Source organism: Humulus lupulus, chromosome 8 (assembly GCF_963169125.1).
Source record: "Humulus lupulus chromosome 8, drHumLupu1.1, whole genome shotgun sequence".
In the NCBI taxonomy this organism is placed as follows: domain Eukaryota; kingdom Viridiplantae; phylum Streptophyta; class Magnoliopsida; order Rosales; family Cannabaceae; genus Humulus; species Humulus lupulus.
In genome coordinates, this window is record NC_084800.1 from 55,721,823 (window position 1) to 55,737,247 (window position 15,425).

The window sequence follows — 15,425 nt, forward strand, 5'->3', positions numbered from 1 at the left end:
TGTATTTGTTGGAAAATTTAACTATCTCATTAATTCAATAACACCAGAGCTTTCTTCTTAGCTCCAGTGTCAACCTACACGACTTTGTATAGTTTAATAATCCTAACAATGGGACCAGCTCCACATTATTAATAGCACAGTACTGTTCTTATTTGAGGAGTGTAAACTTTTTTTACACTCCTGTGTAGATGTTTTGCAAATGGACAAATCATTCAAAAAAAAAATTATGTATTAAACAATTGAATAAGAGAATATAAACGAGCGTAACCAAAAAAAAAAAGTGCATTTAACATCTGACATTTTTTTATTTTGAAGTTACATGAAGATAGACCATGGAGAGAAACTCTTTGAAGTAGCTTATAAATGACTTAACATCAAATGTTCCTCTACCACGGTCTAAATCCTGAAAAGATGGTATGCAGAAAATGCAACTCAAAAGATCATTATTCCAAGTACAAGCTAGTACGGAAACCCGTGAAAATCTCTCATCATATGTATCGAATGCAGTGATATTTTTCTAGTTTCTTTTCTTTGATCAAGATGATCAAAGAATTCTTTAGTGGGAAAGAAAATCAATTCACACGAAAATTTCACCAACGTTTGTTAAATGGGAATATGCATTTGATTTTCACGTAACCAATTAGCTTCGGTAAAAAAGAGGAGAGAGTACGGTTAACTTCTTTACTTTAAAATAAAAATATCAAATAGGAGAGGCTTTAGAGTGAAAAAGGGATAAGCAATAAATAAAATTAGTCATGTTTTTAAGTAAATAAATATTCTTGAAATAACTATTGTCTCTGAGCAAAAGCCAGAGGGAGGAAGAGAAGATCTGACAAAAAGAGGACAAGTCCAAATACTTGTGCAGTAGTATCTGATGGTGGTGGGAGTGAGTGGGTCTCTGTAGTTGCATTAATCCAAAAAGAGGAAAGCAGTGCTGGCAATCTTCACACTACAGAGTCTTTACTTTTCACAGGTTTAAAAGGCTTCCGCACTAGTCAGTCTCACTGAGCAGAGAACTAATCTGGTTCTCCTGTCGTCCATCACCACCCAAAACCCTGTCCGAGAAAAAGAAATGGAAAAATAGAACACTTTTATTCTTCGGTGAGATGAAGAAGAAATATTGCTTTTAACTTTCGTGTAGAGACTACAGTTGTGATGTAATTGTTTCCATTTATTATGATTATTATTATTACTGTTGGCAAGAAAAAGGCCATTAGGTTAATGCAGCATCTTACCCCAAGGATGATAAAATACTTGGCTAGTCCATTGGGTCATCAGTGGAAAAACTATGGACTCTGAAGAATTCTTATGATGGCAAAACTTGCTATGAGCCAAGCACTATAAAATGAATTTTGTTTCTATTAAAATATGATTGTCCAAGGTACAAAAAAAGAGTATACTCAAATAAATGAATAATACAAAATAGCAACTATTAACAATGTAACTGCTCCCCAAGGAAAGCCTTCCGCCTTGAATAGGTTTGTTACTGGTCTTGCCCAGTTCAAGATGGTGGATCTCAATCCTCGTCGTTAATTTCACCTTCTTCACCCACCTTATCATCTTCTTTGATCTCACCATCGCTCCCCCGCATCTCTAGCCTCTCTAATTGCTCGTCGTCATCGGATTCGGTAAATGCCCGTCTCCTCCGAATTGCATTCGAATCAGGTGCAACCTTAAACATGACAAATTTCAGACAGAAGAAAGGGGGGGAAATGCCTTTTAAAAGAGGCAATGCGTTTTATCATATAGACTGGCACAGTGGCCGCAAAAAGTAAGAATGGCTTATGTTCCAAGAAACATTTTGTTAAAAGCTGAAAGCAGAGACTAAGAAGATTTTTCACCTCTTCCTCAGCATCAGAATCTTCTAGCCCTGCTGCTGCAAGAGGATCGTGAGCGTTCTCTTCTGTATAATCATCATGGTCATTTATCTGAGCAGGGGGCTCCCCATAATTCATTCTGGAGTCATCATATTCCGGTTCTTCTTGATCATCCACCATCTCTGCTTCTGCGTCATCTGCTTCATAACGTGACCTTGAGCTCTTGTCCTTCTTTCTCCTCTTTCCACCCTTTCTCCTTTTCTTTTCACTATGACCACCCTCCTCATCATCGACCTCTGTCCTATCCCTTCGCTTAGAAGATGTGCTGCTCTTCCATTGCTCCTGAAGATTGTGACAAAGCATATACAAATGATGTATTAGAAGTTTAGGGAAAAAAAATTGGTTGCCAAATATTAACAAGTATCTCATTCATCTTTTAAGTTGGTTTTTCATATATAATAACAGAATCCAGGATCTATGATCTCCCTATATTCGAAGAAAACTATCTGTGATCTGAACCTGGAAAAAATTTAGTGTTACTTCACACAAGCAGGTTTCTTTTCATTATACTTTCCGATAACTTGCAATGAAACAACCAAACTTTTGTTCTAGTGTCTACGTTTGAGCCAAAATTTTGCAACCCAAAATAGCTGCTTTGGTAACTCATGAGTGCTCACATATCTGGCAGTAAATTAAGCTTCTTGAACATGTTGGTAGCAAAAATATATATCATACCTGAATTTGGGATTTTATCCCAAAGCCAAGGATCAGTGTATACAAATACAAATGAGAACATTTACCTTTACTCGCTCAAAATGCTCCTCCTGCTGCCTCACCTGCTTCAGTTCATCCTCTCGCAATCTCCTTTCCAACTATTTCCACACAAAGGTATCAGTAAAGTTTTCAAATTTTGACTGCAAAAAATAATAGATATACAAAACATGATCAGCAAACCTGAAATTTCCTTTGTTCTTCAGCCTTGCGACGAGCTTCCTCAGCCAATGCCATTTGCCGAAGAGCTTCTTGTTTATGCCGATTCTTCTGCTCTTCATGTTCAGCATTTTTTAAGTGAACTCTTGCAGCTTCAAGCAAGTGCTTACAGTACTCAACATGAGTGTCAATTTTCTTTTCATCAAACCCATAAAAGTGAAGGTTTGAAGCAGCAGAAGCAGACAACTGTTTAAATACACGAACAGCATTTCCAAGCTCTGAAACTGTTAAGCGGACCTGTAATTCACAAATGAAAGTTACAACCCCAAACATCTCAAAGAAAAGACTAGCAATATGATTCTTTAAGTACATTCAATAGCAAGTCCGGTGATCCTATCACTACAATATCTCAAGCATCTAATCATTACTCCTAGACTATTAGAAATATGAAATCAGTATAGAGGCATCATAGATTGTAAATAGGGGTGTTTGCTGGCTGCTGCACAAACTTAAAAATTATTTCTGCTAAAAAAACAAACCTGCTCAAAATGTTCCCACCATTACAAGTATAAAGATATAACATCTCTTAAAATTCATTGTATCATATATCGTACTGTAAAGCACTTCTCATACACTAATATGATGATATAACATTCAATGTACAAGCTGAAAACCAGGTCACAGTAAAGATGAAAGAAGTTTGTTTAACCACTTATCTATTCTTTTTAAAGAGACTTGGTGCTTAATGACATCATGCTAAGTGCACGTGGATAACAAAAGTAAAGGCATGGACTGCTAAGAACAGAAAAAAAGAAAGGCAACCTCATCTGCCGTTCTCTTTTCCTTTTGTAGTGTCAAAGCAGAGAACTTCTGCATTACAACACCCGCATCAAACCTCAGTGCGTAATTTGAAGGTGCCAAATGAATGGCTCTCAGTAGTGTCTTTTTGCAGTCTTGCCACTGTTCAGCTTCATAGTGAGTACGAGCTAAATAGAGAAGAATCTGAGAGTCTGTGTTATAGAAGAACTTCCTCAGGCAATTTTGATACTGCAAGAAGTGGCATCACACGCAATCACTAAAAAGTACAAAGTAAAAACATAAAGATGCATAAAACATGATGCGAAAGGCTGACCATTTTTACGGCCAACGAAAAATTTCCCTGAGCAAAATAAACATGTGCTATATTTATCCAGACATCAGGCATCTGGACAAAAATGCTTCCACTTGCAGCTTCTTGAACCTAAAATAATTTAAGACTTGAGAAATACTGTACAGAAGTAAAACATGAAATAACACATTTCCCCATGATTAGCAAGGCCCTTAACATGGAAAAATATGCATACCAAAAAAAAAAACTGAAATCACACTTGCAGCTTCTTTAATATGCATACAAAAATACAGTAACAGAAGTCGAACTTGAAATTAGACATTTCCAACCATGATTAGCACAGCCCTTTAACATGGAAAAATATGCATACAAAAAAAAAAAACCTGGGTGAAAATATCTTTTGAAACATCAAAGTGACCCTTTTCTGCATATACCACTCCAGCACCATTGGCAGCATATAAATTGGCAGAATGTTGAGCCAGAACCTACAAGTAAATAAAAGTTGAGTACAGAATACATAAGACTCATAGTATGATACATATATACACACATATATATATATATAAAAAAAAAAAAAAACCTCCACCTGAACTCAAACAACTTAGGATGTTCTTTATCACTGAAGAAATAATATTGAATACACGGAAAGAAATGAGAGGGTAGAAAATATATAAGAGAATGAAAGCAAATGCCTGCTTACCTTAGTGTAAAGTTCCTTAGCTTTTTCTAAATGTGTGGCTTCCAACTTAGGATTTCTTTTCTCATTACGAACCGCAGCAAAGTAGTTCCAGTTTCCCTTACAAATCCAAAAGGCACTTGTGAGTTGAAGATAGAGGCTAAGAGTGACAACTAGAATATCAAATAGGTTTTGTGTGTCTTCACAAAGTAGGTATTCCATGAGAATGAGATAGTAAGAAGTCTCAGAGATGTATACTCTCTGGATAATATACAAACCAGAGAAAGTGTATCATAGGAATCCTTCCCCTCTGTCGCTTCACTAGCAGCACGCAAAGTCTCTTTTGCCTTGACCCAATCATCATTCTTCAATTCTAAGTCTCCAAGCATCGATAATACATTTGGGCACTTTCCATTAACCTTCAGAGCATCATTGACCTAAGCAAAGAAGTTATTTAAGTACTGCGTTTTCTAGAGACAAATAGAGAGAGATTGTGTGTAATAGGGACTCAGGGGTAACAACCAGTTCAATGCTCAATTGAATATTGTTTCGAGTTTTTGCAATAGCAGCAAGCCTCAGATAAGCATCTATGTAGTCTGGATACTGCCAAGATTGAAAACACAAGTTAAAAAAACACTAACCTGCAAAGGCAAGTAGTACAAATACATGCATGAACACACCAACTAGTCACCTAAATATCAAAGAGGAAACAAACTGATCAATCAACTAATTCATTGCTGATGAATTCTATGGAATCAAGTTGCAATTCTTGTCTACCTCCAGTATTAATGTATTATTAAAATTATTTTTATACTTGTCCTCCAACTGAACCTAATATCTTTGGGAGGTAGTATACTCTAGGAATAAGGACCCCATGAAATATCAAACCCCTGACCTCATGCAGCAAACCTAGGCTGACCACTTGACCAACCCGCCATAGATGCAATATTATTTATATATATATATATAGGACAATTCTTCTATAAGGGCTTCACTTTCAGCCCTACCGGTCGGGCTCTAAGTGTTTCTCGACCCGTGAACAGTTTTCGGCGTTATTTTTTTTATGACCGTATATATTGTAGCTATTTAGAACATCCTGCAAATTTTCAGAAAATTCCGAATAGTTTACAGTACCGAAAACTAGGTTCTAGCATGTTGCTTTCTATGCACAAAAAAAATTAATCACGCGTGCAACAACATATTTGAACTTAGTTTTCAGTACTATAAACTATTCGGAATTTTTTGAAAATTTCCAGATGCTCTAAATAGCTACACTATACAAAGTCATAAAAAAAAAATCACGCCGAAAACTGTTCACGAGTCAAGAACACTGAGAGCCTAGGCTTAAAAAGCCCAATAGGAGAATTCCCATATATATATATATATATTTAAATACATGTAAAATACTTCAAACATGAAAAATTTAAACAATAAAGTTACCTTGAACAAGATTAGTCGGTACAATGTGCTTGCAGTTTCAGAGTTATGTAATTGCTCAAGTAATCTTGCCATATTAAATAGTGCTGTAACTTTATTCCAAGGTAAGTCGACAACACGACCTTCTTTCTCAAGTTGCTGAAAGAAATGTGTGTCCTTGAACTGGAGAACGGAAGCGCTGGCATCAACAGGTGGAGATTTTTCTTTACCATCAATGAACGCAAGCCATATTCCGTCACCCAATGCCTCCCTGAAAGTTTGTTGAGCAAGCTGATGGTAGGAAGAAAATAAATTAATTCCATTCAACTGTTTTAGGATTAATATAAAATTCCAAAAGGTAAAAAGCTTATCAAACCCTTATCAAACCCACACAAAAAGTAACAACAATAACATAAAAATTTCTCCAAGGAAATAATATTGGTAGGTAACTGCTCAAACCTCAAATTCCCCCCTTTCAAAATGAAGAACTCCAAGATTGTTGAGCACTTCAATTGGTGTTTCTTGACCTCCCTTTTTCAAAAGCATACGAGCCTGTAAAATATTTGGAAATTAATTACCCCTCCATAAATAGAATAGAACTACATCGTACAGAAGTAAAAATGAGATCCTTACAGTTTTTAGGGCATCTAGAGCAGCTAAGGGGTCAGATGAAATCAATAATTCTCCCAGGTCAAGAAATGCCTGCAGTACAGTACGACAGGTAAGAAAATTTTAGAAAGGACAGTATAAAATTTACTGTTCGTTCTTGAATATATGCAATCAAGAAAGAGATAGTGCAACAAAATTTTCAAGAGCCCTCATAATACCTCAAATCACAAAGATCTAAAATCAACCATAATTTCTAACATCTAGCAAAAAAAAACCATAATTTTTAGCAAATACATAGACCCATCACCCATGTTAATGTTATCCTACAAACATTGTGCAGTTAAAGAGGACCATCCATAAGCTTTAGGACTTGAACAAACATGGAAACTGGACACAAGCGCCTGAGCCATATAGAACTTGTCTTAAATAATAAAGACATGATTAATCACCTGAGCATCACGTGGATCAATTTTCGTAGCTTTTCTCATAAATTCCTGTGCCTTCTCTGTCTGTCCAAGTTGCAAATATATGTGCCCAAGAACCTATTGAAAAATAAACAAATTCCATTCAAGTCATAAGAACAAAACTAGATACCAAAAAAAAAGTTTATTGAAATATCATGACAAAAGAGTAGAATTCCAATTCAACTCACTTTCAATGTCTCACAATTATCAGGGTAAACCTCTAAAACCTTTTCAAAATTTGATAATGCACTTTTAAAATCTCCCAACTTCAATTGCACCTGCCCCAATCCTGTCACCAAAAATCCATTAAATTAAAGATGAGGATAAGTAAATGGGAGAGAATGAATTACAATAACAAAATTCCACATCATTAGTCACATTCTGATTATAAAAGAGCATTGTAGGTTTAAATTCATTGTGGCCAGCACTTGTACTATTTTAAATCCATCTTTTTAGCATACACGTCTGTGCATGTATTTCTAAAACACAACGAAGCACACTTCACAATTAAACAGTTCTAGGGCTTAAGCATGTCAAAATTTATCCTGTCAGAAAAACTAACATGAACATGGAAATGTTATGCTCAACAGGAACAATAATACCGCCAACAAACCAGAGTTGCCACTCAAAAAAGTCATATAAATCCTTTACATAAATAAATAAAAACTTTTTTATAAAATGCATCTTTAAGACCATGCCAACACATCAATAATACAAAGAGTACACTGGAAAATAGAGAATTATGCTACCAACCATAATAAGGAAATACGAATTCATGGGGTTTATTGACTTCCTTGACAGATGCCATGTAATACAGTCCAGCCTTTTCATAGTCCCCCTGGAATATAGGAAAAAGAACATCATTAGGAGAAATGTCAAAAGGATAGTAAGAGAAAGAAGAAAGATTTCTTCAAAAATAAAATAATAGTGACAATGCAAACGCCCAGTCCTTATATGAAGAAACTAATGCAATAAAATATTGACAAAAGAAGGCCTTTTTAAAAAAAAATAAAAAAACCTTGCTATGGTATGAGCGTGCTAAATTATAGTAAGAGTGTGACTTTGTCGGTCCATGGTTGCTAACAGCAAGTGCCGTTTCAGTGAGCTGCTCCACCAAAAAGTGTTGGCCCGTGAAGAAAAAGTGATTTGCTAAGTAATTTAGTGCCATTGCACAGTAAGGATATATATCAAAAGCTCTCTGCATTTTCTCCATTCCTTTTCTAATTCCAGTAGCTGAGGACATTAGACAGCAGTAAAATTATACTTCAGAACATGAAGAATTTATTTTAAAAAACAAATAATTACTAAAAGATGTGTGCCTAATTCAGCATATGGGAAATAACAAGCTATAACCCTTATCAACCAACCTTCATTCGTATTCAAATCCATAATTGCCAATGCTACCAGAGCCTCAACATTTTCTGGATCTAACTGCAAGTTTAAAAGATTTATTTATAGATGACCTCATCAAATTAAACATAAATGATTTAACTACATCACCAATAGGTTAATGTCAACTTGCCTGCAAAACTCGCAGAAATGCCTGCCGAGCTTTTTCAAGCTGACCCAACTTATAACGACAGAGACCTATGCCAAGTCTTACAGCAGCAGGACAACTGGGATATACTATCAGAGCCCTCTTTCCAAAAATTAAATAATAAAAGTCAGAGCTAACATCATTTTTCTCTACAAGGGGATATATAAACATTTATTTTATGACAAATTCTGCATACTAGTCCCATCCCAAACACAAACCTTGTACAAGTCCAAAGAATCAGAAAAGCGTCCACGGTTGAACTGAACACATGCCTGCAAAGTTCAGGACACGTTAGAAATAAGCTAGCTTTGAATTCATACTATTTTTCTCTCTTCAAGCTATAAATCAGTACATTTTAAATTTTTAATATCCCCAGTCTAAGATTAAGATATCCTAATTAATTTAAAACCAAGGTACTACCTGTTTTCTGATTTTCTCAAATTTCAAGATTTTTTCCAATAACTTAAGTTAAAATCTTAAAAATTAAAATGAATGAGGAAATGAAAATAAATCTTTGAGTCAACCAAGTTTCAATACTTTAGTGACCATGATACATAAAATTAGAAACTACGAACAACTAGGAGCAAGTCAACGCCTATTGCAACTAGCAAGAAGTTCTTCAAGGGGAAACATGGTTATAATGTCGGACAACTTTTTTTGTCAAGTGAACATCATCAAAAATCTTCTTGTTTTAAAAAACAAAGACTTTACTAAACTGAAAAAAAGTAATTACATCAACAACAAGATGTTCTTAACCATTAAACTACACACTTGCAGTTGTAATCAATGAGAACTGATTTAATTTGCTAACAAGTTCCTCTCTGTCTGTATAACAAGTACTGGATATTCAAATCACTGATATTAAAAAATAAAAAAAACTATGTCATGAAGAACAAATTGGCATACCTGACCCAAGAGAGCAGGAACATTATCACGGTCTCCATCCAAAACAATCTTGAATGCGGAAAATGCTTGTTCTACTTCACCCTTGGCCAATAAAAGCTGACCTGCAAAACAAGTCAGGTCATGACCTTAAAGTGCAGGCATAATAAGGCATGAGAGGCACACCTCAGCTTTCAATAGTTCAAAATATTTATACAAGCAACCCTTCAGGTTTGTTATATAGAAAATTGAATTTTCCAACTCAAATTCAAACTGCAAAGCAACTTAGGATTTTATACAGAGAGAAATTCGCCAAAACTAATAATAACTTTCAAGTCATGGTTATAATTGAGAACAACAGATAATTAAGAAACTCATATGTCAAACTAGTAATCTCTCGCTAGATCATCCGGACCAAAAACAACAACAGTCATCTCAGAAATTAGTGTAAACATTTAAAAACTTTAGATGACGGAATTCTAGTGAAACTGTGAAAGTTTTTTATTTTGGCCTCGTTATGAACACGAATTAAATATTGAGTAGCAAACAATTGAAATTATTGCTTAAATATATCATATCAAACTTTTGTTATATATGAAGAAATAAAGCTTGAACCCACCTTTTCCAACCCAAGTAGAAGGCTCATGCATGTCGATTCTCGACGCTTTATTGTAGTATTGGGTTGCCAAAATGAAGTGTTCCTCCTTTTCTCTTTGCTTAGTCTCAATTTTTCCAAGGTAACTATAGTAAGCCCCTAAAGCATTCAAGATTGCAATTCTCTCGTATTTAACATCAGCATAGTATTCGTCAATTTCTGAAAGAAAAAAAAATGGACATAAGCAATGCCGCCAAATATTAAACTTGAAAGACAAACAATTAATCAATAACAACAATAAAAATTAACTGCACCCGAGTTATATTGGAGAAAAGGGAACAAAATTAACGAAACATTGATGAGATAATAAGAAAATAATACGCAAATAGAAAGAATTCTAGGGCCATGTGGAATACCAGGACTGGACCCTTCCTCCAAGATTTGGCGGAACTGTTCAAGTTTTCCTTGTTTAAAGTACTCTCTCTGAATAAAAGAAACATTCAACCCATTTATTGAATATCAAGCATAATTCAGAAAGAAAAAAATAGATGTTTAATCGATAAATAAGCCTCAGGCTTTGAAAAAAAAATAGAAATTTTTCAGAAAAATAAGAATAAGAAAAAGAAGTAACCGCGATAATGAGCCAGAGATCGAGAGGGGCTTGCTCGGCCTTAAGGATGTCTAGAATATCAGAAGCGTCCCTGGGGAGCTGATCGAGAACCACTCTGACTTCCTCCTCCGAGTTCTGAACTGGGATGTACACGGAAGCCATTATTTTCCAAAATTACCAAACCCTAGCTCCGTCGAGGTTGTATGATTGGGATCAGAGAGAGTGAGTAAGTGAGCTCCACTGAGTTGAATCCGAATCGGAGTTTGGATCTTCTTCCTTACTCCTTCCTCTTCCAGTCTCCCTCCATAGTTCCAACTTATTATTTTCTTATAAATAATTATAGTAGAATTTTTTGAGCTTTTCTTTTCTTCTAGTTTTTCTTAAACGTTCTAAATTCTAAGACTTGGGGATTCTTGGCGGGTTTTAGTTAGGTTTTATCTTTTTTTAGGAACATCCTATTTATTTAATTAATACTATTTAAGTATTATGTTTTTAATAAGTACTATATTACTTTTTAAGGGAATTTTCCGATATAGATGCATAAATAAATTAATGTGTTAAATCCCTATTTAATTTTTTTTTGGTGTTGGTCGTAAAAATTTTGTTGGTAAAAATTAAATAAAATAATTTATTCACCTCAAAAAATTTAGTAAAATTTAATTAACAAACTATTGGCATTTTTTTAGCAACAAACTATTGACATATTAATTAAAACAAAACAATCAAATATTATTTTTGATTTAAATCGAAAATATTCTTATCATTTGTGGAAATGTACAGTATTAAATTAACTTATTATATACAATGTATTAAAATTGTATTAATTCAAATAGTATATGATACTAGGTTAACATGTATTAAAATGATATTAATTAAACATGGTACTATGTTGGTTTAAAAACAAATTATAGTATACTAAAATAATATATTTCATTTAATTTTTAATAAAATTAAAATATATTTATTTTACGTTTATCTAAAAAATAATAAAAAAGTAAAATTTAAAACAAAAGATAAAGAAAACAAATTATTATTTTAATTAAGAGCAATTGGTAGTGAAAATACTTAGGGTCTGATTGGTTCACGATTGGAAAACTGTATTTTTGAAAAGTGAAATTCTGAAATGAAAATCTGAATTTAGTGACTAATAACATGTTTCTGAAAATGTGATTGGTTCAATATCTGTAAAATGTTTTTTAGTTTTAAAAAATTGAATCTGTGATTGGTATTAAATTTGGAGGATTTTTCATAAATATGACTTTTTAGCTATTAATGTGCAAAAATATGGTAATTAAACTTTACTTACTTTATATGGAAAAACTTAACTACAAAAAATTAGAATATGGAAAAAGTTATCCCACATTAAAAATAAAACAAATAAGCCATTAAGGAGGGTAGTATTGTAATTAAAGATGCACATACTACCATGCTGAAATTTTGACTCGATCAAAAACATCCCCAACCGAAAAAAAAAATTTCAGCAAGAACATCCATCTCCGGCAACCACAAACCCTAACCTCCAGCCACCTGAAACAACACCTTCCTACAGTCGGATCTGCTTCTCCAACGACGTCCATCTCCGGCGACGTCCTCCATCTCCGGCGACGAACTTATCCATCGTCCAAAGCATCCAAGAAAACCAGATTTGTAAAAATCTTGCTCTGTCAAATACTATATTAATATAATTTTATTCAACTTAATATCTATTAAATTCCTAATTTTTCTACATAATATAGAACCATTGATTTCATATTTTTCTCATACTTATTTCACAGATTATAATGGTAATCATGAAGTTCATTATGTCCATTTAAAAAAAAAACATAATATTTAACTTGAAATTTGAAAAAAATAATTAAACCTACTAATATGGTTATATTGATTGACTAAAAATATACAAAAAAGCAAGAACTATGATTATTTTAGATTCAATTTTGTCTTTGCAATAAAAAAAACATTTCATATTGGTCTATTGGTCTGAATTCTAATTGTCAAAACTTTCAGTAACAACAAAGTAACTAGATACTTTGAAAAACTGTCATATTTTCCAATTAAGTTTTCCACTGAAGTATGTAATTGCAGACTACAGTAACCAGTTACCTTCACCAGTTACACCCAATTAACTACTTAAAAATTTACAAAATATTACAGGTAGGGAAAATACTACTTCTTTGGTTCAATTTTGAGGCAAGTGGAATGAAAAAAATGAGTACGAAGGGTACACAATGACTGAATATTGATTCCACCAAATTGTTCTATTGACAACTTGGTGAATTTGGTAAAACAGGAGATAAAGGAAACAAGAGCAAGCATTGAAGTTTATTATCAAGTAGCCAAAGGAACACCACCAATGAAGATTGAATCAGACAATTCAGTGTTGTTCTACTTGGAAATAAAGAAAAAAGTTGCAGAAAAAATAACAGACTTACCATTGTGTGTGAATATAGTTCAAGAATCAATTGATGAAAATAATCTTCTTCAACTATCAAATCAGAAAGATACAGCACAAGAAATGGAGGTGGGAACATTATTAATGCAAGCAAACAAAGCTTCCATCAATGAACATATGTTACTTGAAGAAGGAATGTCAAGCACAACAAATGAGGGAATCAATGTGGCAACATACCTCACCTTGCTGAAGAAGTAGCTGATTTTATAATTGAAGACAATTCAAAAAGAAAAAAGAGATTGGAGGAAATTGAAATAGTAATATCCGATTACAGAGTGAACAAAATAGAGCAAGGACAGATTTACAAGGACAAGAACACAATCAAATAAGCTCTTAGCTACCATGCAATGCTACATAACTTTCAGTTTAAAACAAAAAGATCAGAACCAAGAGAGTACCTGGTTACCTGCGCAGATGACACATGCCGCTGGTTTGTGAGAGCTTCTAAATACATAAATCAAGATTTATTCAAGGTACGAAAATGCATTCCAAATCATACTTGCTCTGTTGAAATTGTTATGGAGGATCATAGGCAAGCAAAAAGCATCATAATTGGGGAATTAATAAAGAATACGTACAAGTCAGTCAAAAGAAATTATACTCCAAATGACATCATGAATGATGACTTTGGAGTAACCATGGGATACACAAAAGCATGGAGATCAAAAGAAAAAGTCTGGCTTCTAGTAAGAGGGAACCCTGATGATTCATATCAAAAGTTGTCAATGTATCTTCACATGTTGAAGCAAGCAAATCCAGGAACAGTAACACATCTGCTCACAGACAATGAAGATAGATTCAAATACTTGTACATAGCTTTCTCCAACTCAATCAAAGGTTGGAGATACTTGAGGCCTATCATTGTTGTTGATGGAAATTTCTTAAAAAATGCACATGGCGGCACCCTATTTTCAGCATCAACATTAGATCCAAACAACAACATTTTTGTCTTGGCTTTTGGAATAGCAGACTCAGAAAATGATAACTCTTGGCTTTGGTTCTTCTCCAAACTGAGAGACACATATGGAGAACCCGAAGGTATGGTAGCTTCAATTTTATCATATGGTTTACATATAAAAAGGAAATGGTTACCCAAAACCAATACACAAATACATGCTATTTCGTTTAGTATCTTATAAAAGTAACTGGTTACCTTCACAGGATTGGCTATTGTTTCCGACAGACACAAGAGCATAGAGAATGCAGTACATATAGTGTACCCAAATGCGTTCCATGGAGCTTCCATGTATCACTTGCTCAATAATTTGAAAAGCAAGTATGGAAACCATGGAGAAGAGCTACAAATGAATTTCATTGCAGCAGCAAAAGCATACACAAAAACAGAATGTGAACACTACATGAAAAGCCTTGATAGACTTGACAGACGCATTAGACCCTATTTAGAGAAAGCCAAATATGAAACTTGGGCAAGATCATACTCACTAACAAAAAGATACACCATGATGACATCCAACATCGCAGAATCGCTCAACGCTGCACTAAAAGCTGCAAGAAATCTCCCTATTGATATCTTGGTTGAATGTCTTAGAAGTTTGGTTCAAAAGTGGGTTTGGAATAATTCAAATAATGCAAATGGAACATTCACAGAAGTGTCTACAGCAACAGAAAATGAATTGAGACATGACATTGTTTCAAAAATGAAGTATGAGGTATGCAACTAAACTTATTCTTACTATTCTTTATTTTGTCAATATATGGTAACCAATTACCCTGTGTAACAGCAAAAACAAAACAATAAACTAAATAGAGTGGGAACAGGATACATTCAATGTTAATTGTACATAAATGTTTATTATTTTATTTTAATTCATCACAAAACTATTTTCAGGTCTTGCCTTTCAACCCAATAGAATATCAAGTTCGTGATGAAAAATGGACCAATTTCACAGTAAATATACACAATAGAACTTGTACATGCAATAGGTTTCAAGAAGATGAAATGCCTTGTAGGCATGCAGTAGCTGTAATTGCAAAGAGAAACTTAGGAGTATATGATTACTGTGCAAAGTTTTACAAAACAGAAACTTTGAAAGCAATGTATGAAGAAAATGTTCATCATTTGCCCCATAAAGATTAATGGAATCTCCCACAACACTTAGACATAGTGGTGCTACCTCCAAAGGCAACAATCCCTACAGGAAGACCAAGAAAGAAAATAATAAGATCAAGAGGAGAACCAAAAGTGATAATCACTTGTGGTAAATGTGGCCAACCAGGACATAACAGGAAGACTTGCAGGAATCCACTAATTGACAAGGCAAACAAGCAGAAAAAACAAAAGTCATAGCTTGATATATTACAGTAAAACAAC

The 15,425-nt window shown here is 34.0% G+C and overlaps 2 protein-coding genes across 2 annotated transcripts; one reads left to right on the plus strand and one right to left on the minus strand.

Moving 5' to 3' along the window:
* Positions 1-1,339: 1,339 nt before the first annotated feature.
* LOC133797318 (protein CTR9 homolog) lies at positions 1,340-11,036 on the minus strand. Its single transcript, XM_062235192.1, has 24 exons — positions 10,666-11,036; positions 10,451-10,517; positions 10,059-10,253; positions 9,464-9,564; positions 8,776-8,829; positions 8,543-8,659; positions 8,388-8,451; positions 8,039-8,253; positions 7,774-7,858; positions 7,209-7,309; positions 7,006-7,098; positions 6,581-6,649; positions 6,407-6,499; positions 5,972-6,238; positions 5,054-5,134; positions 4,810-4,968; positions 4,556-4,651; positions 4,239-4,340; positions 3,880-3,987; positions 3,570-3,794; positions 2,772-3,044; positions 2,618-2,689; positions 1,842-2,159; positions 1,340-1,672 (listed from the first exon to the last, which is right to left on the minus strand). The coding sequence occupies exons 1-24, from the start codon at positions 10,804-10,806 to the stop codon at positions 1,517-1,519; spliced, it is 3,252 nt and encodes a 1,083-aa protein (XP_062091176.1). The 5' UTR covers positions 10,807-11,036; the 3' UTR covers positions 1,340-1,516.
* Positions 11,037-13,611: 2,575 nt separating this feature from the next.
* On the plus strand, positions 13,612-15,191 carry LOC133795427 (uncharacterized). Its single transcript, XM_062232879.1, has 3 exons — positions 13,612-14,131; positions 14,255-14,763; positions 14,943-15,191. Exons 1-3 carry the CDS (start codon positions 13,612-13,614, stop codon positions 15,189-15,191), a joined length of 1,278 nt encoding a protein of 425 aa, XP_062088863.1.
* The last annotated feature ends 234 nt before the right edge of the window (positions 15,192-15,425 follow it).

Bases quoted from the DNA above. Each gene is read 5' to 3' on its own strand.
- LOC133797318 (XM_062235192.1), bottom strand. From the start codon at position 10,806: ATGGCTTCCGTGTACATCCCAGTTCAGAACTCGGAGGAGGAAGTCAGA. The intron at 10,518-10,665 runs GTTACTTCTTTT...TCTTTTATTCAG, and splicing joins ATCTCTGGCTCATTATCGCG to AGAGAGTACTTTAAACAAGG. The intron at 9,565-10,058 runs GTGGGTTCAAGC...CTTGTTTTGCAG, and splicing joins TTCTACTTGGGTTGGAAAAG to GTCAGCTTTTATTGGCCAAG.
- LOC133795427 (XM_062232879.1), top strand. From the start codon at position 13,612: ATGGAGGATCATAGGCAAGCAAAAAGCATCATAATTGGGGAATTAATA. The intron at 14,132-14,254 runs GTATGGTAGCTT...TTACCTTCACAG, and splicing joins CACATATGGAGAACCCGAAG to GATTGGCTATTGTTTCCGAC. The intron at 14,764-14,942 runs GTATGCAACTAA...AACTATTTTCAG, and splicing joins TTTCAAAAATGAAGTATGAG to GTCTTGCCTTTCAACCCAAT.